The sequence below is a fragment of the Gymnoscopelus braueri genome (assembly GCF_963280865.1).
Source record: "Gymnoscopelus braueri genome assembly, chromosome: 11".
Taxonomy (NCBI): Eukaryota; Metazoa; Chordata; class Actinopteri; order Myctophiformes; family Myctophidae; genus Gymnoscopelus; species Gymnoscopelus braueri.
In genome coordinates, this window is record NC_137613.1 from 24,152,506 (window position 1) to 24,170,004 (window position 17,499).

At 41.3% G+C, this 17,499-nt stretch overlaps 1 protein-coding gene across 1 annotated transcript in view; it reads left to right on the top strand.

Moving 5' to 3' along the window:
- The window catches only part of khdrbs3 (KH domain containing, RNA binding, signal transduction associated 3), a 154,351-nt gene that overhangs the window by 122,592 nt on the left and 14,260 nt on the right, over positions 1-17,499 (top strand). Inside the window, exon 7 of the mRNA XM_080442084.1 lies at positions 13,729-13,811. Within this exon, the coding sequence (XP_080298210.1) occupies positions 13,729-13,811 (83 nt within the window). The remainder of the gene's footprint in view (positions 1-13,728; positions 13,812-17,499) is intronic.

A 17,499-nucleotide genomic window follows, 5' to 3' on the forward strand; every position in this document is an offset into this window, starting at 1 on the left:
TTGTAAACGTAACTCCAATTTACCATAAAACAACCATTTCGCTTCTCGATCATCAAAATTGTCCTCACAACGTCTATTTCTTTGTATCTACTATACTTGAGGGGACATTTGGCCCAAACAAGTATAGACACACACACACACACACACACACACACACACACACACACACACACACACACACACACACACACACACACACACACGGTTGTAGACACACATTCTCACACATGCATGTACCGTATAGGTCTTGACCCTTTTTGGTAAACATGTGGTGTGTGTGTGTGTGTGTATAGTGTGGTAAAATGTGCAAAGCCTTTTTCCCCACCCTTTCAACACGTGGCCTTGGCGTGAAGAGGGCACCCATGTGTCTGCTGCCGGTATTACATTTTTCTTTTGGTGTTGCAGGCCTTTTATTTTTTTTGCCTTTTCCATTCTTGAGGGAACCTTGCGGAAATATCAACAGCTGCCAGAAATGAATATATTAGGCTTGGAGTCAGACCCTTTGTGCACTTGCCAGGAGACTCCCGCTGCACACTGTCAAAGCAGGTTCCCCCAGGACATTGGCACCAACGTAGCATATTTAGCAGATAGAGGGTGAGGGGAGGTGGCCCCGCTGCTGGAAAATTGCCCCGGCAGCCCATACCTAACAACATCTGACAGGTTTATTCAGAGGTTGCAATTCAAATGCGTTGGAGGTCACACCGAATGACTCCTGGACCAGCTGTTTGGCATCATTGCCACCGTTGTAAACCTGCGCGCACACCCCCCCCCCCCCCCCCCCCTCAAGGCATCTGCACCTGTGTGTCTGAGTGGGAGAAGGAACCCCCCCCCCCCCGCCCCCCGCAAACATCTGCCAAATGATAAATCTAACCACATCGCTGTGAATTAGAGGCTGAATGAGTTGCTCTCCGCGGTCCTGAATGCATCCCCCTACCTCAGGAATTGTTTTCCTCATTTAGCGCTAACAAATGAGGTCTAGTATTCATCTGCCAAATGACACGGATATACGTCGCTGTCAGGCGGAGGACCTTGTGTGGCCGAAACTGTTACTTTTCAGGGAATGGAAACCAAAATAACCTGTTCTCCAATTATTTAGTCACAAGCTCTTGTGAGTAGTTTTCATTGGTTAAATATTTATAAGGCCCACCAACAACTATTATGGAAAATATTGATATAATTCAGTCAGGGTGAAGTGTTGACAATTCAGTGAGGAAGATTCAGGCAGAAAAACATAACAACATAACATAACCCCAGGCCAGGAGGCCTTGGCAACAGCCCTCTAGCCCCCAGCAGGGCAAAAAGTCCCAGAGCACCAATATCTAACCCTTCTTATACTCAGAGAGAGCTTGTAGATTGGCTATTTTCACTATGTTTGCACATTATTGTGTGATACAGTAGGGCAGGGGTCGGCAACCTTTTTGACATGAAGTGCCATGTTTTCATTTTCTGGATAGCCAGTGTGCCATATCAACATTATGTTTAATTATGACACCACATGAACCTTTAATATTTCCAACTGATTTTGATTGTCCATAGGGGATATACATAACAACCTTTAGAAATATTTTCTTTCACATCAGGATGTAATGATCATTAGACTTAACCTCACCTATCTCCCAGACTCCCTCCCCAGTCAGAGTTAGGAGTTTGAATGAATGTAGAATTTATATGCAGGATGTAATTTGTACATAGATGTGAGGGGACTTAATTTGACAGACTTAACTTTTTTTGAATATTTAATTTTAAAAGAAAATACTTCTCTCTCTCACACTTGCCAGTGATCACCCTCCCCTGTGTCAATGTTGGCACCCGTGCCTAAGGTTGCCTACCCCTGCAGTAGGGCATCAATTTACCCAAAACAAACATTAAAAGTTGAAATATGGAGAGACAAGGTTTCCACCCGTCAGCGACGATATGTTTGTTGCCTACATTACATTTATTTGGGTTGAACACATTTTCCACCATGCCTGTTAGACTTAATTCTCCTCTTGCTTGTCTGCTGTGGCCCTGTGTGGCATGGCCGTGGGCCAACACATTACTTTGCTGGAAGCATGTTGCCTGTATACTGGGATTAGGTCTCCTGTCTGGCACCGCTTGACGGCCATTACGGCCATTTTGATCCCGGGCACGATGTCCTCATGGCATAATACTTTCTCATCTGGTTAGGTTTACATACTCTGCCTCCATCAAAGTCTATTGTTTGTTTTGTCTTGGTATCAAATTATTCTGAATCCAATTGTTACCCAAACAAAATCACAGGAAAATGTCATTATTTCAGTTCTTGGCAGCCCCAGTCAGACCTGAGAGGGGACCGTGATTGCAGCCAAATCGCATTTCATGTAATTCATTAGTCGCTTTGGTATCCTGTCTTACCTGCCGCTAATCCCATTGGAGAAGAATTAGCCATAATGTAATTTCTGTGATTCTGAAATCTAAGTCTGTACGTTTTTCTATTTCATGCCATTCGCCAAGCCACAGAGACACTCGAAAGGTATACGCTGTGGGACTTGGACAAAACATTTATTTTAACCCTTTAAGACCGGGAACGCATTTTCAGATTTCTTTGGCTATTCAAAAAATAGCAGATACACAAGCTCTGTTTTTTTTTTTGTCAAACTTTGTGGAAATCTTTGAAAATATATATTTTAAAGCGAACATTTGTAAAATATTTTGTTCCAGGGACCCCCCAGAAGCAAAGATTTGAGTTACAAATGTTCGCTTTAAAATATAAAATATATATATTCAATGGACACATTTTCACGATTTTTCAAAAATAGCAGATCTACAAGCTCGTACGAGCTTGTAGATCTGCTATTTTTGAATAGCCAAAGAAATCTTCAAATGACACAGATGCGTTCCCGGTCTTAATGGGTTAACCAGTCTGTTTTATATGGTATGATATACAGTATGTTAATACAATATAACTAGCATATCTGCAGTGCTTGGAGATGATCTCCCTGCTCTTCCATTTTAGACCCTGACGTCGTTTCGACACCTACTGGTTGGCAATGTTGATAACGTTATTTGAAGCAGACGGCACACAGGATTGGACAATAGATACACCGCCATATTTATTGTAGTCCAGATATCATTACAATTGCCTCTCTCCTTCGAGAGAGAGATAACTTGCATAAAACGTACAGAGTGGTAGCTTTACTGTGGACATTGTATTATATAGAACAGTGGTTTTCAACCTTGCCGTGCCGTGCTATGAGCTTGTAGATCTGCTATTTTTTAATAGCCAAAGCCAAGTTGTTCAAATGATTGTGACGCTATGTTAACTACTTTCGCTGGGGACCCCCTGGTAGCCCCCCAAGGACCACTGATGGTCCCCGGACCACTGGTTGAGAACCACTGATATAGAAGATGTATTAGTTGGTCAATGGTTCTGTTGAGCGCTGCTGCTGTAATGTTAATACTTTGTTGCTGTCGGGCAGAAACCTCTTATCTCCATATTTTAATGTTTTTTGTTTTTGTAAATTAGTGTCACGCAAAAGTAGCAAAAATAGATCTACAAGCTCAAAATTTGTCGCAATGTGACATGTTTTGCACTTGTAGATCTGCTATTTTAGCTTTTGTTTTTGACTAGGATCCTGAAAAGTAACAGTCTTGGACATATGAGGTTTCCCAGCCAACGGCAACGACTTGCATTGTGATTGCAACCACATCTGTTTGAACGCACGCCAGATGAAAGGGTCTCTAATCCCTTTGGCTAGGGGCGGGCAAGCCATGAGTAATGCAAGTGGGTCAGTATTGTTGACTTTTAAGTCGTCTCAATACAGTAATCCAGTCTGAGCATAATGAGTCATATCATTCTGGTTGACAGCAGTGGCATTATGAATGAATGACCTGCGCCTCCCCCCTACAACATGACAAGGACAGCCAAGGGTGCTGGAACTGACTCCTCTGAAGTGTGATTCATTTGTCTTGTGACGGAAAAAGCATTTAAAAAAATACTTAAGTAAAAGTATCAATACTGCAATGTAGAAATTCTCTGTTACAAGTAAAAGTCCGGAATTAAAAATTGACTTGAGTATAACTACAAAAGTATTGGTATCAAAATGTACTTAAAGTGCCAAAAGTAGAAAGTACTCATTATGCAGATTTTTTTTTTTTTTTCACAAGTTTTCAAATGTCAAAAATGTATACAAATACATGGCCGAAATGTGTAAAGGGCTGAAGTGGTTAATGCATGTTTTGTAATAATAATCATAATCTACAAAGTAACTAAAGTCTTCAAAATAATTGCAGTGGAGTAAAATAATACTATTTGCCTCGGAGATGTAGTGGAGTAGAAATAAAAGTACAAAAAATTGGATATAACTCCAGTAAAGTAAAAAATACCTAAAAATCGTACTGAAGTACAGTACTTGAGTAAATGTACTTAGTTACTTTACACCTCTGCATGACAAGGACAGCCAAGGGTGCTGGAATTGACTCCTCTGAAGTGTGATTTGTCCAGTGAGCAATAATGATTGTTGCACTGTTCATGTTTGAGGTTTGAAAGGTTTTTTTTTTTTTTTTTTACTGTCTGTGTCTAGCCTTTCCTCCTTGAGGCACATTTAGTCCAAGGGCCAACTGATATTTTCACAAATTGGTGACCTAAGGTGACCGTAAAATCTTTGTATTTTTATATTCCCACATGTCTATAGTTTTTTATTTCAGTATGATACAGCTTACCAATTTTGTAGCTTAATGACAGTTATCCCGCTCTAAACAAACCTACCCCCATGTAAAACCGTGATGTGTGTGAAAAAGTTGAAAGGTTGAAATTATCATAAAATACTCAACCAATGTATTTTAACATGAGCTTGTGATTAAATAATAACTACATTGGAACTATTGGAACATAATTTATTCTTTTTTTCCCCATTTCCTTAAAAGTAACAGTTTGGGACGTAAAGGGACAATTATGATAATGGAGGTACTTCTGTGGCCTAATGAATGTGTGCACAAGAAATCTGGCCCTGACCAGTCCAACAGTCTGTGAGACTAGCTCCAGCCACACATACAGACACACAGACCTACCAGACGGGTATAGAGTCTAGCTGTCTGGTCAGTCTAGCCGCTAGACTCCTGAAGTGCTAACTGTACACCGTAAATAAATACAAATGTATCAGACTATGTTGCATCTAGATAAACAAGCCAATATGTCTCCAGTCTGAATCTGGGGAAAAGGTTTCATAGAAAGAAGTCAGCCTATTGCTTAACCACTTAAAGGGATATTTCACTTTCAAAAAAACTTTGGGTCATTTTATCATCTACTCAGGCTTTTGTCAGCCCCCCAGACCGTTTTTAAGTTGCTTGATTCATTATTTAGATATTTGATATTCATTTTATCAGACTTCCTATACAAACCCATTATAACCTAAAACTCAATTTTTAACATGTTAGATTCATCAAAAACAACCGTCCTTGGTTCTGGTGACTCACCCCGCCCTCCTAATACGCGAGGGGGCCGTGTTTTTTCGATAACATTTTTCATTTATTTTTAATGTTTTTTTTGGAAAAAAATAAAATAATAATACAATAAAAAAATAAAATAAAATAAGTTTTTACGAATAATTAAAAGACACTTTTTTCGCTCCGCGAAACTGGTGTGTAAGCTTGCATTGACTTTATAAGATTTTTTTAAAAAGCGTATTATTCGCATGAAAAAAATCGCCTCGGTGTGTAAGGACCTTTAAGCAGGAAACCGGGGTAAAATTTGGGGTAGAAGAGGAAAGTTACATAGTGCTGCTTTAAACCCCATACATTGTTAAGCGGAGTCCCTCAGGGCTTTTCTTTTCTTTTCTTTTCTGTTTCCGCTCGACATTAAATATCTTTACTGAAAATAGCTTGTCGATCAGCTATTTTCTGCACAAGTTTTCTGCAGAATTCAAATGCTGGGCGTGTCGCATTGCAACGCGTTGTGAGCTTGTGGATCGGCTAGCATCGTATGACAAAGTATAAATTGGGCTTATAGCATCTATTTTGACTCCTGCAGAGGAAAGGCCTCGTCAAAACTGCTGACGGGTATAACTGGCAGCCAATGATGGGAGATCACATTCTAAAAAGACAGAATAAAATATTGGTTATTTTAAGAAATTTGATAGGTAGATTCTTAGAGTCTGAGATTGCAAAGTGACCCTGGCCACTTTGCAATGCAACGCTTCGGGAGCTTGTAGATCGGCTATTTTTTAAGAAGAGATTTGATGTAGTGGGAAAAGGAGCAGGCCAAGTACAGAGATGAAGTATTACTTTACTACTGTATAGGTTTTAAGTGTCAAGGGCAGTGGTGTGATGGAGCTTACAGCAGGGATCTTCAACAGGGGGTCCGGGACCCCTAGGGGGTCCTCAGAGTTACTACAGGTCTTTTTTGTGATATCTATCTTGAGATAACCACTTGAACCCTAGCATTCCTATATATAGGGTTATAGCAGATCTACAAGCTCACAATGCCTCGCGCTGCGAGGCGTTATGAGCTTCTAGATCAGCAAAGAGGTTAGGTGAAGAGGGAAAAAAAGAGCAGACTAAGTACAGAATGAAAGGTCAGGTTTACGAGGTATTAACGGTTTAAGTAGTTAAATGTCTAGAAATACACATTAACATGAATCCAACATGATAGTGCTGTCAAACAAGTCAATGAATCTATCTATGAAATCTATGAAAAAGTTTAATCTGCAACACAATTTAATACAATATGTAGTGGGGGTCCCTGCTTCATCTCTCTCTCAGCTAGGGGGTCCTTGGCCTGAAAAACATTGAAGACCCTTGGTTTACAGAATGTCTGCACATCAACTCCTCCACCTGTTTTACAGTGCAGCACTTGAGTGGAAGTGAGAGAGAATTGTACAACCACCAAAATAAACAAATGAGTACAAGAAACAAGCATGTACTTGTTCATTGTTGCAGAGCGCCATCAGCTGATAACGCCATGACACACGCTGACTGTGCCTTTGCTACTGTATGTTGATGAGTGCCTGTGGGAGCGCACGTGAAAAAACAACACGGAACATAATCAGTCACTTTTTGAGAAGCTGGCATGGGTGTGATGACGCTGTGTCACAGTTGTAAGCATGCATTAATATGGCTTAGGCTAGGAGGTGAGCAGGCGTCTGTGTGTGTGTGTGCGTGTGTGTGTGTGTGTGTGTGTGTGTGTGTGTGTACACGTTATTCCGGGGCTAATCTCACAAACCACTGGAGCGATCAGCGCCACATTTCTTGTGCACACACACACACACACAATTTGTACTTTTATTTTACAATAAAATGTTAGTTGGATCGAGCTGAAACTTGAGCAAATATGGAGTCATACCAGCGCCAATTCTTCTTTTTCCTCTATTTTTTGGGGGGAGGGGGGGGGGGGGATTTGTTCTCCCGATTTCGCAGACCAGCTCTGATCTCAGCTCAATTTTTATTTTATTTTAGACTAATTACTAAAATGATCAAATAAATGTAATTGTCTGTAGGATGTGTGCAAAAAAGACAGGGGGACAAGTAGTTCAACTTCATAAGGATTTGTTATTGGCAGTGAAATAATGGAGTCCGCACTCTGGAATATGCTCCAAAAGATAAATGGTTTATTACACAATGTAAATGTAACTACTACCATAGAAGTACACACTCAGTGGACCAACAACACCTTTAAACAAAATCAATATAAAAACATTCAAGTTGTACCAAGCGCAGGTACACAAAGTATTAGATAGTAATGTCATCGTATTAATTGCAGAATGATGTGGGGTGCCCGCTTGCCTAGCGGTCCAGGTGCATACCACATACAGTACAGTATAGGCTCTGAAAGTGCGTCGCAGGTTCGAATCCCGATCCCGACGACCTTTGCTTCGTGTCTCTCTCTCCCCGTTTCCTGTCAATCCCCACTGTGTACTATAAATGAAGGCAGAATCGGCCAAAAAATATCGTGCAAAAAGAGAATTGCGGAGTGGTTGAATAGAGACAGGGTGCTGAAGAATATTTTTCCTGGTGACAGGAGGCATATTATTAATTAATAGATCTGCTGTGCTTCATTTAATTTGCTCAATTTTTTCATTTCAGTTTTTCCTCTCGGTGTTGGTGTCATTTATGTAATACTTGGAATAATACCTAAAAGCCGGCGCGTGGGCAACACATGCAATGCTTCTTAGGTGCGTACTGAGTGATTCTGAAATAACTGTCATGTAATATGCTGCGAACAAGTCCGCTGCCTCCAAATAAGCCTTAATTTTCCCTCGTGTCACACAGCTAAATCCCCAATGTTAATTTAACTCGGAAGAGAACACAAATAGACCTGTACAGTTCTTTAACTCAGAGAGTGTACAAATGGAACCAAATGACCCGTAAGGGTCCATTTGGTTCTATTTGCACACACTCTTGACACACTGAGTATTTGACTGTGCTGCCGGTCTCCTCCCCCCTATCTGTTACAGCGGTATTGTAAAGCGGCGTGGCGCGGCTGTGATACTGTTGTTCTAACACGGCGTGCCAGGCCCTCTGTAAGTCTTCAGTGGCCTCAGAGGGCAGTCCTTATCTTTTAACAACACGCCTTTCAGCCATCCACTGGCATACAAATGAAAGACTCACTTAGGGGAGGGGGGGAGACTGCTCTCTCTCTCTCTCTCTCTCTCTCTCTCTCTCTCTCTCTCTCTCTCTCTCTCTCTCTCTCTCTCTCTTTCTCTCTCTCTCTCCCCTCGTCTCCATTTTTAAACACCCTCCATCCCTCTCTCCCTCCCTCCCTCCTCACTGTCACACTAATCCGGTTTTAGAATTGGGAACGTTAACAGCGCTGCACCCTTGTCTCTATTGTGCTCTCTACAGCACTTTTTTTTTAAGCAAACGCACTACACCAGTATGAATGGCTCGAACGTCCTTAACGCTGTCGGTTACACTTTCCGCCGACTGCTTCCCTTCCACCCCCGGCCCTGACACACTGTAAAGATGTGCCTACACAGTGTGTTGCCCCGAGAGTATGCAGTACCCTCTACGACAGTGGTTCTCAACCAGATGACAGTAAAGTGACAATTTAAGGACTTTTAAGACCTTTTTAATACCTAAGAAAAAAAAATAATAAAGAAAATAAATTAGACCATTACTGCATCAAAAGTAATCAACAAACTATACAATAAAAACTGGTCAAACATTGGCCAAATTGTCAAATAATATTTTGCCGATCTACAAGCTCTAGAAGCCTGAGGTGTTGTGAGCTTGCAGATCTGCTATTTTCACAATATTTATGTGTGGAACCGAGTAAAAAAAAAAGTGATGCCTCAACTCCTTCAATTCCAAGTGCATGTCAGGGTGGGGGTCCCCAGTTCAAATATGATTATTTTGGGGGGTCACGGCCTGAAAAGGTCGAGAACCACTGCTCTACGAGTGGAGAGTAGAGTAGAGAGTATAGCAAAGTGAAGAACCTGGATGTCATTTTTAGCCTCGCTGATGCGATTCACAAAACAAGCACGTCTCCAATCCCTCCCTCGCTCAGCTCTCCTTGTAACTCAATTACAGTGTGTTGGCTAGGCTAATAAACAGAAATAACATGGCGTTGTTAAAGTTTATTGTGGTCCTTAACGCATCGCCGTGATGACCAATGTGAGTCGACAGCACAGAGAGAGGAAAAGTCGGGACGAGAGTGGGATTCATTCAACACTAATCGTATCAGGTTGTGCTAGATGTTATTTAGACAGATGCTACAGGAGGTCCATCGTTTACGTGTTATCCTACTTGTTTTGAGGCACTATGATCTCTCTGCACTACTTATGTGACTATTTGTTGTTTGTTGACTATGGTCCGTGGTTATTCTGCTCATTCCAATCTCTCTGCTCTTCGAACGATGTGGTTCATCTCTGAATTTTCATTGAATTTTTATTGTATCAGACATTACCTTCACAACCATGGTGACACCACTGTCTTTTTGTTTTTTCTGTCTTGCCTGTTTTGTCATCTCGGTGAGATTGCTATCATTCAATATTCATAACCAGGCTTGTTTATCTTGCAAAAGAAATTGATACACTGTAACGGAGCCATCTTTAAATGGATTCTGGAAAAGGAAAATCCACTCCTCAGAGTTTCCGAGAGCATTTGTCTTTCACAAGAAATAAATGAATGAAATGTAAAACGCATGGAGCAGGAAAACATACCAATGCTTTATCATTATTATTATTATTATTATTATTATTATTATTATTATTATTATTATAGTATAATAATATTATTATTATTACCTCCAAAACTTCCCTATTAAACGCTTTCAACCTGGTAACTTTAGGCATGTCATTATAGCCAAAGATTTTCAAAAACATTTCAGAAAATGTTTTTGTGTACTTCGGACTTTGTTGTGCTTTTGTTCCTTTGAATTTGTTTTCAACAAAGTCTTGAATCAAAAACTCTTTGTAATATTGGAACCCAGTGGTGGGCAGGTACTTTACCCCTGCAACACCCGGATGCCCCCCCTAGAGACGACTGAACTGATCTTACACTGTAAGACTTACAGTGTTGTTTATGTCCATTTGTATTTGACACCCGCTACTCCTGCAGATGCTATAGATCAGGGGTCCTCAACGTTCTTCAGGCCAAGGACCCCTTAGCTGAGAGAGAGATGAAGCAGGGACCCCCCTACATATCGTTTAACATTGTGTTGTAGATTAAACCTTTTCATAGATTTCTTAGTTGTTTGACAGCGCTGTCATCAATGTTGTGTGCATTAATGTTTTTTGTTTATTTCGGACATTTAACCATCAAATCCTCCAAACTTAGTAAACTTGACCTTTGGCTCTGTACTTGGTCTGCTCTTTTTTCCCTTTACACCAAACCACTTTGCCAAAAATAGCAGATCTACAAGCTCACAACGCCTCGCACTGCGAGGTGTTGTGAGCTTGTAGATATGCTATTTTTGGCTAAAAGTCTCCTCTGGATGCTAGGGTTCAAGCGGTTAATGTAAAAATCCTTTCACACAAATAATTGGCGGCCCCCTGCAGTAACTCTGAGGATACCCTGTTGAAGACCCCTTGCTGTAGATAGTAGATTTTATACACAAACCAACCATAAGTGATAAAATCATGTTATTTAGCTGTATCTCCAATTAACCTAGATGTAGGCCTACAGTAGATGCAGTTTTAGCGTGCAGAACCGATTGCTTGGCCAACTTGGTCTACATATTATAAGTCTCCAAAATCTACTACTATTTTCATGAATATTTGTCCAAGAGTAGACTTTGTTCTTCAGTTACCAGACTAAACAATGATGATCATTATTATGCATTAAGTGGACTCCATAACAAAGTATTTGTGATTATGTGGAAATGCGCACAGATGTACGTCTGAACTTCAAATGGCTTATTATTTCCTGTTGACTCTCTTTTTTGTGTAATCGTTGTTGCGTGCCAAGTCCAAAATCTGTTTCCTTTCCTCCCAGAAGGTCTTTATCTTCCAAAACACAAGATATTATCGGTTGTTGTTTTTTTCTTTCTTAATCTGTTTTATCCTTTAAGAAAAGTGACAATAAACTGTCCTTGTTAGAACAAAACAGTTTTGTAATCCTGTAGAAAGATCAATTTGTTTTGTTTGTTTTTTTCCTGGGGGGTAGGGGTGCATTTCCAGTTTACAGCCGCTATGGGCACACACTAACTTTATTCATGAACAACAAACTAAATCTTTTGAAAGTGAAATTAATTAACAAGTGACTGACTGCATTCACAAGAGAGAGAGGAAATGGATGTATTCTCGCCTGAGCCAAAAAACATGTCTGTAATTGCCTGCTGGTGTGGGCACAAGTGAAACACACGTTCTGACTAACAATCTGTTTTTAAAAAGGAAACACCAAAATGAACAGAACCAAAATGGAGAAAAAAAACTGGTGCGAAAAATAACCGAATCCTTGTACCGTACCCAAATGACAACGGACTGGAGTCCCAAAATACCTACATTATTAACAGAGCTACTCAGAAACGAGCAAGTGTTGTGTACCGTAGCGCTGTTACTTAACAAACTTAATACACAGTATAGTTCCCTCACACACTCGGTTTGTTAGTTTTTTCTGGCGGATTAAAGATAAAAGACTAAAAATTCAAACAGTGTCATTTGGCAAATGCATGTTTCTAATCAGGCATTAGGGCCTTTAATAAGAATACGGGGATGTGATGAGTGTTTTTCTGGTGCTTGCTGGATCTCGCCACATTCCATTCCGAGCGTGCAAATCGGTTGGCAGATGGAATTAGCGAGAAGAAACGCGCGGGGGGACAAGAGACATGTCACTGGGGGTCGATGTCTTTTGTGGAACATAAGTCTCATTTATCCCAAATTAGGACGGGTGCGGCTCTGGTCCCGTTTGATGTGCCTCTCGAATGGCGGTCGGGGTCGGGGGCGAACAGGGGGGTGTGGCGGTGTTGGCGGGTGGGGGGGGGGGGGCGGTGCAGACTGCCAGACAGTGTTGCCATTATGTGCTTATTATAAGCGACTTTGGGGCTTGTTTTTCTGTAAAGTTGCTTGTAAATATTGGTGCTGTAGTTGTGTGCGGGTTGCATTTTTTTGGGGCTTGTGTATAGAACTTTGCTTATTTGGGCTTGTTTCCTAATGTTGTTTATAAACCTATGGTTCTTAAACATTTTCACCCCCAGATGAATATGTATTTGTCCGCGGACACCCCATCTAAAAAATAAAGTCGCTCATCACGACGCGTTGTGAGCTTGTAGATCATTTTCATATAGCCGACGTATACAGTATATAGGTTTAACGTGCTCAAGGTGGCCTCGCCGCTTCTTTTGGGCTTGTTTTCCTAGACCCATGGTTGCTCATTTCTCTCACATCTCGAATCTGGCAACACTGCTGCCAGAGCGCAGACAGATGTTCTGAGGCTCATCCTTTGAGCCGGTGATGAAACGCAGCCAGGACGCGGGGTCTTGGCGTTTTTTTTGGCGTCACTCACTTGACACTGAGAGAAGGGCAGAGAGGGGCGGCTTCGCTGTGACGGTGCGGTGTGCCTGGGCTCTGCTACTGCTGCTGCTGTTGAGTCTGACACTGTCAGCCGCTGTGGTGCCAGGAATAGAATGCCTACGTACACTGCACACATACCGTACCTCTCCTTTGTGTTATAAAGCCATCTCTGCATTTTAGACCAGGGGTCTTCAAACAGGGGTTCGGGACCCCTAGGGGGTCCTCAGAGTTACTACAGGGGGGCCGCCAAATCTTTGTGTGACTGGATTATTTTTGTATTATTTTTACATTAACCACTTGAGCCCTAGACTCCCTATTCTGAGGGGAACATTGGCGAATAATAGCAGATACAAGCACACGACACCTCCGTTGTGAGCTTGTCGATCGACTATTTTCGGCAAAGAGGTTTGATTTAGAGGGGAAAAAGAGCAGACCAAGTACCAACGGTCAAGTTTACTAAGTACTGAGGGTTTAAGTGGTTAAAGGATCTGAAAATACATCATATTAATAGAAAACATAAGTCAACAAACCAAAAATACATGAATTTACACAACACTGATGACAGTGCTGTCAAACAAGTTTATTAAATCTATGAAAACATCTGCAACATAATGTTATACAATGTATAGTGGGGGTCCCTGCTTCATCTCTCTCAGCTAAGGGGTCCTTGACCTGAAAAACGTTGAAGACCCCTGTTGTAGACGTTAGTGTAATGGCGATCAAAAATGCACTTTTCAGCTTTTGCCTCGTTTTGCCTTCATTATGTGATACTGTATCTATCATTTGTCCCTATTATCATAGTTAATTGTTTCTTCTTTTTTAGGACTACGAAGATGGATATGGAACAGCCTATGACGACCAGGGGTACGAATCCTACGACACCAGCTACAGTAATCAAGGACAGAAGTAAGTACCTCCTCATTCCAAACCTAATCCCCTTGATGTTGGGCTTCTTGCTTCTAGACACAGGCCAACCACAATCAGAGGTGACTTTGATAACCATTAAAAAAAGATCAAATAAAAGATCATTTTATCTTTTATTTTTTTCATCTTTTCAAAGATAAAATGCCGTCTGAGGTCTTGAAATGTCAGCCTGTAATCAGTCAGGTGAATACGAATGAGAATGTAATTCCTGCCGTTGTTGACAGGATTTCCAGACCTGTGCTTTTGCAGACACTGTGTAAAGTGTATTATGCAAAGTGTGCCGGTTGTGAATGTTCAATGAGAGTTATTGATATTAATGAAGTAGATGACGTAGGTGTAAAGGATACAGGCCCAGTAGCAATATTTAAAAGGAAAAATTGTATGAAATAGGTGACTTACCTGGTAAGATACTGCATAAATAAGTCTCCCAATGTATGGGCCGGGGCCCACTGGTGGGCCGTGAGGGTATTGCAAGCGGGCCCCCAAATAACTGTGAAAATACAAAGACTTTAATGATAAAATAATATTAATATTACGAAATGTATGTTAAATGAATGGTATTTTCTTCTTTAAAACCTTGAAAAATGTGTTGTCATCGTGATACTAATAATACATAACAATAAAGTAGCCTATACTATGTTTGCTCCATTAATTCAAGTCGGAACACAATCAATTGATTGATCATTAAAATAAACATGCTCTGAATAAATCATTAAAATAAACATGCTCTGATGTTAAATTATTTTAAGTCTTGGGATTGGGTGGTCCACTCACACAATTTTCAAATGCTTGTGCTGCCAACCTGTCTGTACATTGGAACAAAATGTGCTTAAAGTGACAAGAAAAGAAAGTGGATGTCGCGTCTCTGTCTCGGAGATTGTGGAGGAGTTGTCTGGCTTGTTGGACTAACCCGTAGATGACCCCGGTTCGAACCCGACCAGAGGCAGTTTGATGCCTTTCCAATCTTTCCTCTCTGTCTCGCTCTCTCACACTGTCACTGTCAGAAATAAAGCAGAAATGTCCAAAAAGTCACTTTAAAAAGATGTAATGTCAGTGGTGGAAGAAGTAGATGTTTTTGTCAAACTTTTTTCTTTTTTTTTCAAAAGTAGCAGATCTACAAGCTCACGTGATTCGTAGTGAGCCTTTTAGATCGGCTGTTTTCGAATAGCCGAAGTATAAAAGATAAAATTCCCTCAATATTTAGGCAACTTAACGTCGGCTTTTTCTTATTTCCGCCAACACAACGCCTCGCGCTGTGGATCTGCTATTTTCGGCTAATGTTCCCCATCACATAAAGATTTGTTAGACCCCCTAGTTACTCTGAGGACCCCCTGTTAAAGACCCACGACTTAGACTGAGGGCTCACGAGGGTTTCAAAATTAAACTGTTCCTATATATTGCGTCCAGCAAGCGGTCCCGGCTGAGCGAAATCCGTTCATTACAGATAATTAGCCTGATCGATTAGCTTCATTTTAAACGCTCTTTCAATTCCGAAAGTTTGTTAGATCCACTGTGTTTACCGCCGTCCGGTGTCAATGCAAAACAAACTGTCTAGGTAGCAGGTTGCTCCATTTAACAGTGGCCCCTGCACGGCTAAATGCAGCGTATTGATTTTCTTATATCCAGGGAGCTATCACCCTCACCATGTCACATAAGGTCAAAAGCCTTCGTGCTTCGTGCCGCTAGGGTGTCGCCCCGTTTTATCCATCTTGTAGCTGTGTAACACAATGTTCTTTACGTCCGACTGCCTTCACGTTTTAACCCCGTTTTAGACTGCGTTGTGCTCCTCTCAACTCGCCTCAACTCGCGATACGGATGATGTACAGCAGGGGTCTTCAACGTTTTTCAGGCCAAAGACCCCTTAGCTGAGAGAGAGAGAGAGAGAGATAAAGCAGGGACCCCCACTACATATTGTTTACAACTGTGCAGTTGCAGTTTAAACTTTTTCATAGATTTTATAGATGGCTTCATAGACTTCCTTGCCAGCACTATCATCAGTATTGTGTAAATAAACACGTGTTTGTTTTTTGTTTGTTTATTTACACACTGTACTTGGTCTGCTTTTTTTCTCCCCTCCACGCCAAGAAAATTGTTGATTCACAAGCTCACAATTTGTGATTAATTTGCGACGCGTTGTGATTAATTGGCATAACGACAGCAGTAAATAAATGAAAAACAAGGGAATGATTGTAAGAATACTTTGAGTGCCAAAAATTGCAGAATTATTTCTTTGTCGCTGCACATACTCCTATTATATTATATGGGCTGGAGTGGCGCCTGTCAGTGCCTTCCCTTTGGGGGCTCCTCACTGGCAGGTGAGCTAATGGCAGTGGCAACACAGAAGGTGTGAGGTGTGTGTGTTTTTTTTGGGGGGGGGGGGGGGGGTTAATTGGCATGATTTCTAAATGGGTAAATAAAATAATAGTCTACTCTACAGTACATAGAAAAGAGGGAGTGATTGTAAGAATACTTTGAGTGCCAAAAATTGCTTTCTTTTTCTGTCTTGTCTGTCTTTTATAGGGGAAAACAACAACATATTATTCTGCCCCTTGTTATTTTTGTTTTTGTCAGAGGGATGTTCAATGGCTTCTTTTGTGCTTGTGTCACCCAGGCCTTGTCCATATTTTATTCCCTCTCTTTTTGGACTAGATGTTCTCTCCCCTTCTCTGTGTCTGTCTTTCTCTGTTCCTGTTTCCACTCTCTGTCTTCTTCTTCTTCTTCTTCTTCTTCTTCTTCTTCTTCTTCTTCTTCTTCTTCTTCTTCTTCTTCTTCTTCTTCTTCTTCTTCTTCTTCTTCTTCTTCTTCTTCTTCTTCTTCTTCTTCTTCTTCTTCTTCTTCTCTTCCTTGTGTATCTAGAACTGTCTGTCTGTCTGTCTGCCTGCCTGTCTGTCTCTCCCTCTGTGTCCTTTAGTCTGTCTCTCCATTTCTCTGTCTCCCTTAGTCTATCTCTTTCTGTCTCCCTTAGTCTATCTCTTTCTGTCTCCCTTATAGTCTATCTTTCTCTGTTTCCTTCTCTCTTTCTCTCTCTGCATTCTCTTCTGAGACTCTGGGGGGCTCATGTTGAAGTGTCTATTAGATGTAGAGATCCTCATCGTGGGTCTAAAGGCAGGCACTGGCCTTCAGCATCTAGCGGCTATTTGTTTTAAAAGCCGCCTTGATGTGAATAATCGTGTGATGCTTTGGGCAGAAGACAAATGGACTCCGTCATGAAAAGGCTGGAGGCTCGGTATAAACTCTGAGATTTTCCTACATTATCTGTACAGAGACAAGGCAACTAATGGGCCCCGAACACAGGAGACGATTGTGCCTCCTCCAGAGACAGCTGGTTTTCAGTTCTTTGTTTTTCCTCTTTTTGTGTGTGTTTCCTACGCCTCGCGTTTTGGCTAACGAGTTTGCGGTATCGCGAGCTGGCATGGTGAACGCGTATTATAATGAAAAGCAGCATTGTAGTATGCTTAAAGTCTGCTGAATTCATTGGGTGTGGTCTCTATCCTACCAGCATCTGTCAGCACACTTTTGTGCGGCGCGGTGTTCCGTTTTGTCAAGTTGTTTTGTCTTGTAAACACCACAATATATTTGGCCTTAATTAGCGTTTGGACAGGAATAATAAATAGAGGCACTGAGTGGGATTGTCAGGGCGAAGGACTTGAGATTTCCTGCCTTCATACCT